Here is a 7479-nt window from a genome sequence, read left to right as displayed (position 1 = left end):
TCGATTTTCAGGCATCCGAGGGTCTCATCCAAATCACTAGCATATCCAGTACGAGAGACAACTCCTCCTTTTAGATCTATATATTAATACATGGCGGGTAAAATGATGATACAAAATGGATGGCATGGGTCGTCACTTCTTTGGTCATCAGGTGATTCTTGGATCTTGGGAGTATAAACCGCAAATTATTCATCTGAAACTGTTGTCCTTGTCCTTTTGGACTCTTTCTGGTTGGCTGACTGGCAATGGCAATGCAATCAATGGCTGGCTAGCAAGGGAAGGTCACTTGAACTAAAGACCAAACTGAGGGAAGGTCACTTGAACTAAAGACCAAACTGAAGACTAGCGCATGCAACTGTTTCTTAGATTTTATAATGTCTGTTCCCTGAAGAGACAAATTGGTCCCATGACAGATGAGGACAACCGATCAACTTAACTAGGAACCTGAAAACACTAGTGCTATCGGCAATGCCTCCTGGATAGGACTGAACAGTTCCTACACGGCATGCCAAATCTGGGGTAGCAATGCTCCCGACATTGCACTTTGGGATGTGGGATCAAGTGAAAAGCTAACTCAGAAGTCATTCAAAGATTGGGATAACTCAAGTGGCATATTGTGTGTGCAGGTGTAGATATCACATTGTGTTTTAGTCCTAAGTGATTTTGGTCCAGAAATACTTTTTATACTTAACTGTTCTTTCTTATGATGTGATTATTAGCTGTATAGAGTTTTGGATGACTCATACTTATTTCATGTTATGTTCAGGCTGCTCTTTCAAAAGAATCAGTGCCAGTGACCTTAATTCAAAAGTGCATTCATAATAACATTGTTTTCGTATCTCACCAACAGTGCTTACCATTTTAATACCAATTTTACTAGTAATACCAACTCAATGCTCCTTGCAAAATCAACTCAACGCTGCTTGTAATACTTCTACCGAAAAGTTGCAACCATCGTAATGTCCTTATATTACTTGGAAAATCGCATCGTAATGTCCTTATATTACTTGGAAAATCGAAGAGATAATTTCTTTTGTACATCTTTTAATAGGCCTGGTAGTGCATTTGTGCGTATTGTTCTCACATGTGGCCTTTTGATAACATCACTCGATGCTTGGATTAATAATTTTAAATTTCTGTTTTCCCTATCAAGGATAATTGATCCAAATGTCAAAATAGAACATTCCTCCCAGCAGAGGTACTCTGTTTTGAATAATAATATGCCACAGTTGTTTACTAGTTATCTGTCAGCACTTAAGGCTATTGTTCTTGCTAATGCAGCGGTAAGATTGGACAAGTTTGTGCAAACCTTTCTTACATTCTGGTCGGTTTAATTCGTTAATTTTGTTAATTTGGAGGAATCAATTAATTGCAATCATTTTCTGCTGTGTATAAAATTAACAATCAGCTTCCTAGAAAAGAAAAATGAAGGTAATGTTGCAGCTGCTCTCATGGTGTGTTTAGCTCCTAAAATGAAGGTCCGGATTCTCCTCTTTTATAAACAAAGTCACTAAAACAAGGAAGATTACAAGCTAGACAATGCAACTTATACATTATCACGACAACAGTAATCAGTGATTTTATTTTTTATTTAGGTTCTCAGAGATGGGCAATGGCAAGAACAAGATGCAACAATTCTGGTTTCAGGAAATGTTATTAGCATTAAACTATGAGATATTGTTCCTGCAGATGCTAGTTTAGGTGATCCTTAAAAAAATGACTAGGTATGAGCACGCGTACCACTTATCGTGGTTAAACAAGCATGGTATGTCGTGCCAATTAAAGCATCGGTTCTTTTCAGTGTAATATATCGATGGAGGGATACATACCCCTGTTGTTTTGATAGAGTCGGGTTCTTTTTTCTCTCTTTCGGAATGTATTTATGTTTTTCTGGAAAAAAAAATTTCTTTCTTTCTTTTTCTTTTTCTGAAGTTGTGTTTCTTGTGCTTTTCATACAGTCACCTTTGGCTGGTGAATCTCTTCCTCTTACAAAGGAGCCTCAAGACGAAGACTTCTCCAGGTCAACGTGTAAGCGAGGAGAGTTTTCATTGCTACTGTTGTTCATACATTCTCGTTGATTTGACAGAAGTTGTCGGGCATCTCCAGAAGGTAAGGGGATCATTGATCTGAAGATCAAAGTCATGTAGATGTGCTAAATTTAATGAAATATCATACATTCAATTCTATATTTCCCTGACATTTCAAAGTAAGTGAAGTCGAAAATGCCTTCAACCACAGTCACTTTTCATGAAATATCTATACCTTCCATAGTGGACAGACCATGTTTTCTTGTACGCCTTACAAAGAAAGAACTGGAAAAATCCTCGTGATCAAATCCAGAAAAGACTTCTCTGTAATCATTTACAGGAGTAGAAAGTTAGTGATTACAGGCGGTTCAGAGAAGTAGCCTTCCAATCTATACCTTTGCTCATGTTGATAGGTCAACGATGATCTAAATCTGTCTTTCGCTGATTGCCTTTATCGTTTATTATATGACTGAGTTGTCTTGCACTTAGGGCTCTCCCAACAAAAGACAGGGACTAGCTGCGATGCAGCCTCCCTGGTTTTAAAAGAAATAAATATCAACTATGACCATAAAATAATAACGCAAAATTTTGAGATCAAAAGCCTTTCGATTTCAAGTTTCGAAAATGGCAATTTACAACACAAAGCAAGACCAAGAACCAGGGACAGTGTACCGAAATTAGCGTCATGGATGGAATCGGGAGCCATTTACTTGAAGATTTCGAAGGTCAAGAAGAAGAAATAACTCTGCGCTGACGGGATATGTTTTTTATATAAAAAATTTAATTTTTAAAGTAAACATATTTATAATAAAAGCACATTAATCATAGAAAAACAAAGGACTAAATCTTATATCTAATGAAAATATAAATATAAAAAATCATTCATCAAACAATAAATGGAATCAGCTACGCTTTGTGGTTCAAGGGGATTTTGTTTTCCCTACTTATAATACACCGATGTATATCGTCATGCCCTTCCACTGCCTAATGGAAAATCTTCAAATAATCTTTTGTTCACGGAGCTTCTGTATTACTCCCTCATCCCACTTCAGGTTAGGGCAACCTAAGGCAGTAAGTCTAAGTAATGAAATACAATGTTCAACACCGTCCAACTGTTCTAGTGCACGGCACCCATCAACCCCAAGTAATTTAAGCTTCCTGAGATGCGCCAAATCCCGTATTCTCTTCAGCTTTACACAATATGATATCCGCAACTCTTTCAACAATGCCAATGTCTTTATACTCGGTAGCCTCTCCAAACTCCCGCAACTAGACAGCACCAGATGTCGGAGGTTAGTCAAGTTACCCAGGGACTCTGGCAGCCTCTCTAAACTCCCGCACCCGGACAGCGCCATGAGTTGGAGGTTTGTCAAGTTGCCGAGGGACCCTGGTAGCCTCTCCAATCTCCGGCACTCAGACAGCTTCATGCGTTGGAGGTTCGTTAAGTTGCCAAACGAGTCTGGCAGCTCTCCCAATCCCTGGCACCGACACACCTGCATGCTTAGGAGGCTCGTCAAGTTACCGAGGGACTCTGGCAGCCTCTTCAACCCCCTGCACTCAATCAGCTTCATGATTTGGAGTTTCGTCAAGTTACCGAGAGAATCTGGCACCTTCTCCAACCCCCTGCAGTCAATCAGTTTCATGCGTTGGAGGTTTATCAAATTACCAAGGGAATCTGGTAGCCTCTCCAACCTCCCGCACTCAATCAACTTCATGCATCGGAGGTTCGTCAAGTTACCCAGGGACTCTGGCAGCCTCTCCAACCCCGGGCATCGACACAGACAAATGCTGAGGAGGTTCGTCAAGTTACCTAGGGACTCTGGCAGTCTCACCAAACTCCGACACTTAGTCAGCTTCATGATTTTGAGGTTCTTCAAGTTACCGAGGGACTCTGGCAGCGTCTCCAACTCATGGCACGAAAACAGGATACGCTGGAGGTTTGTCAAGTTACCAAAAGAATCTGGTAGCGCCGTCAGTTTTGAGCACTCTTCTAACACCAAAACCTTCAACGACCCCATGTTGCAAAATTCTTCTGGCAATTTTTGGAAATAAACATGTCGAAAGAAAATCCTTTCCAGGTGCTTCAGCTGCTCTATAGATTTTGAAATCTTCGAGAGGCTACCAGAAATCTCTAACTCCCGCAACTGAGAAGGTGCCTGCAAAATTATGTCTTCAAATTGTTAAAAATATGTAAGTGGATGATTATGATCAGAGAACCTTTACAAATCATTTCGTGTCCACACAAAGTCCGATTTACCTGCGATCTGTCTTGCCACAATGTCTTCAATAATTTCCCCTCCACCTTCAAAACCCTCAAATTCTTCATTGGAATCCACGAAGGCAAGCAAGAGTAGGGACAGTCACGCCAAGAAAGCCATATGAGATTCGGCGAGTGCACCCTCGTCAAAATGCGCTCCAAAAGATGCCCTTCAGTCTGAAGAAATTGCAACTTCGTGACACCGATACCAAGAAAACGATAACATCTTTTATGCAGTCTGTTGTGAAGCTTCATCACGCGGTACGGGAACAGTTCCTGCCTCTTTTGGCGCCATGTCGACGTTTCATAATCCTGATCCTTATCCTGGTTAGTAATCAACCTAATTCCTCTCACTTCCGTTAATCCCTGTTTATTCTCCAAAAAAGGATAAAAAATTATTAAACTGGATATAGATTTCTATGAAAAAAATTAATTTAAATTTAATTTGAGCACTTACAGATGCTTGCTGCAGCAAACCATTGATATTCTCTGTTGGATGCCAAAGACGACGCGGCGATGCAGCCCGCGCAATCTCTCGTCCCATATCTCGGAGGTGGTCATGCATATGTATATGACTATCCCTATCCACTTCCACCAAACATTTACACTCTAGCGTTTGAAAAATCGACGAACCTTGGCAGCCTGGTTCGTCCCATATTCCTACTGTGATATCCCTCTTTTCTCCAATGAAAAAGCAGACAATATCTAGAAACATTTGCTGTTCCCTTTCATGGAGTGCATTATAACTAATTTTTAATCGTTTCTGTATATCATCTGGAACTTCATGTACACGGGAAAGTGTTTCCTCCCAAAAAGATTTGTCATCTTTTTTCCCTGAGAGAAGTGCCCCGAACACTTTTAAAGATAATGGCAACCCCTGGCATGCCATTAGAAACTTATTTACCACATCTTCAAATCCTTGTAGGGGATAGGCTTGACAGAAGGCATAAGAGCAAAAGAGCCTTCGCGAGTGTTGTTGAGTCAGGCCTGTTAACTTATAAATAGATGTCCCCTTCACGCCTGACCTTTTGAGTACGTCTCTGTCCCGAGATGTAATCAAAATTAAGCTATTCGAACAGTAGACATTTCTATCTGGTATTAGCCTATCTACCTGTTCTTCATGATCTACGTCATCTAAAATTAGCAAGACCGGAGAAGATGAGAGAAACTCTCTAAGCATCTGTGTACCTTGATGGATGTTGTCTATATGCTGATCGGACCGAGTTAAACCCTTCAAAAGGCCTCTCTGTAGCTCCAACAGATGTAATGGCCTTTTCGCGTTTTCTCGCACATCGGACAAAAAGTGGGATTTATGGTACTCTGAACGCTTTCGATTGAAAAACTCTAAAGCCAAAGTTGTTTTGCCCACTCCACCCAATCCCACTATGCCGACCACCTGAACTTTTCCTTTCTGCTGCTGCCTTATTACTGTTTCCAACCCTTTTACTTTGTCATCCAGACCAGTGGGATATTTGGCCACATATAACGGTGTTTTTTTAGCCATTATTTTCACCACATGTTCGACGACTTCATCTAGCATCTGACCCTCGTCCCTGGTTATTGAAAATAAAAACAAAGAGAGAAATAATTGAAACCATAGGCAAAGCATCATATATTATATATTCTATCCATAGAGAGGGAGTTGAAGCTCTCACCCGTTAAACTTGCCGTCGAGATCAAAACCACTTACGTCTGCAAAACTTGATAGAGCGTTTCTCCACTTTTGAATGGTGTCGGAGTCATATCGTGGCTGAGTTTTATCAGTATGAGGATCGTACGTCCTCTTCATCTGGAGTTCGTGCAGGGCCTCACCGTACCTGAGCTTAGCAGGCTTGAGGTGGTAAAATACCGGTAGTATGGGAGCCCCTGATTCCCGCATTAGGACGAGCTCCTCCAAACACCATGGCGATTCCGGGTATCTGGGAGAAAGGATAGCCACATGGACCGAGGCAGTTTCTATAGCGCGTGCTATTTGACAAGGAAAATCCAGTCCCTCTTGCAATTCTTGCTGGTCCAAGAAGGCGCTGAATCCATGTGAAAGAAGACGACGGTAGAGATAGCTAGCAAAGGTCTTCTTCGTGTCGGGGCCACGATGACTTATAAAGACATCGTAGCGGTAATTGCAGCTACCGCTGGTGGTTGGATTAGCAGTTGTGGAGGAGGAGGAGGCGGCGGAAGCGTCAGTCGTAGTTGCAGCAGGAGAATCACTTTGAATTTCCATTTCAGTTTCAGAGTGCGCTTGGGGGAAGGAGGATGCAGGCCTTGGATATGCAATTGCCAATCGCTGTAAACATATTATAGATACAAAAATTTAGGCATACGAAACTCTGACTGTTCAGCGGGATGGAAGTGACAGAGTAGTTTCAGAGGAAGGGATTGTACCCCGGAAAAGTCGAGAGTGCAGAGAAATACAGAAACTCTCATTATGCTTTTACCGCGTTACACAGGCTATTAAAAATAAAGGGTATTCAGACGCATTCGTTCTAACGAAAGAGGCCGGCTATCAACCGCGTTAACGTGGGGTCCACATATGCTTGTACCATCGCAAGAAGCCGCCCATTAACTGGATCAACGCTTGTGGGGTCCATACGTGTTCTATTGTATGGTCGAGTGCATATACAACTAGAACATGGAATTTGACGGGTAATGATTTGCCGTCCAATACAGGGAAAAATAAATCCTCCCGTAGAAACTGTCCGTCAAATTTGACAGATGCATCAGATTCGAAATTTCAATTACTAGTCTGACTGGAACGCACTCAAATAAAGAGTCGAAATGGTGTCAATTTCCCTTCACTTTCGACGAGAGTCGAAATGGTGTCAATTTCCCTTCACTTTCGACGAGAGTCGAAATGGTGTCAATTGAGGGGTACTTATTTTTTATACTTTTTCAGTGTAATTGTTAAATATTGAGAGGTACTTATTTTTTTATTTTTTTCAATGTAATTCTTAAATATGGAATATTTTAATAGTGCGTGGACATTCACACCATTATTGTTTCACGTCGGATTTTATAAAGAAAGTATAAGCGTTTCCGGGAAGCTTTTATAATCGGTAAATTCATAAAGTATACAAGTTATTATTTGTGTGGTAGGTAAAGGATATTGTATTTAATTTTTAGTTAAATGTATATTACTTTGGGTTTGATTTAAAAAAATATTGTAAATTTTTTATAATTTAATTTTGTATAATGAAA

General features: G+C 40.7%; 1 protein-coding gene across 1 annotated transcript; it reads right to left on the bottom strand.

Moving 5' to 3' along the window:
• Positions 1-2920: 2920 nt before the first annotated feature.
• LOC149183674 (disease resistance protein Roq1-like) lies at positions 2921-6743 on the bottom strand. The gene is made up of 4 exons (XM_089417212.1): positions 5940-6743; positions 4742-5837; positions 4285-4650; positions 2921-4183 (listed from the first exon to the last, which is right to left on the bottom strand). Exons 1-4 carry the CDS (start codon positions 6503-6505, stop codon positions 3026-3028), a joined length of 3186 nt encoding a protein of 1061 aa, XP_089273338.1. The 5' UTR covers positions 6506-6743; the 3' UTR covers positions 2921-3025.
• Positions 6744-7479: the final 736 nt, after the last annotated feature.

Source organism: Pinus tabuliformis, chromosome 3_2 (assembly GCF_031772625.1).
Source record: "Pinus tabuliformis cultivar Carrire ecotype Pingquan chromosome 3_2, CPIR1, whole genome shotgun sequence".
Taxonomy (NCBI): domain Eukaryota; kingdom Viridiplantae; phylum Streptophyta; class Pinopsida; order Pinales; family Pinaceae; genus Pinus; species Pinus tabuliformis.
This window is presented reverse-complemented; position numbering and strand designations above follow the sequence as displayed.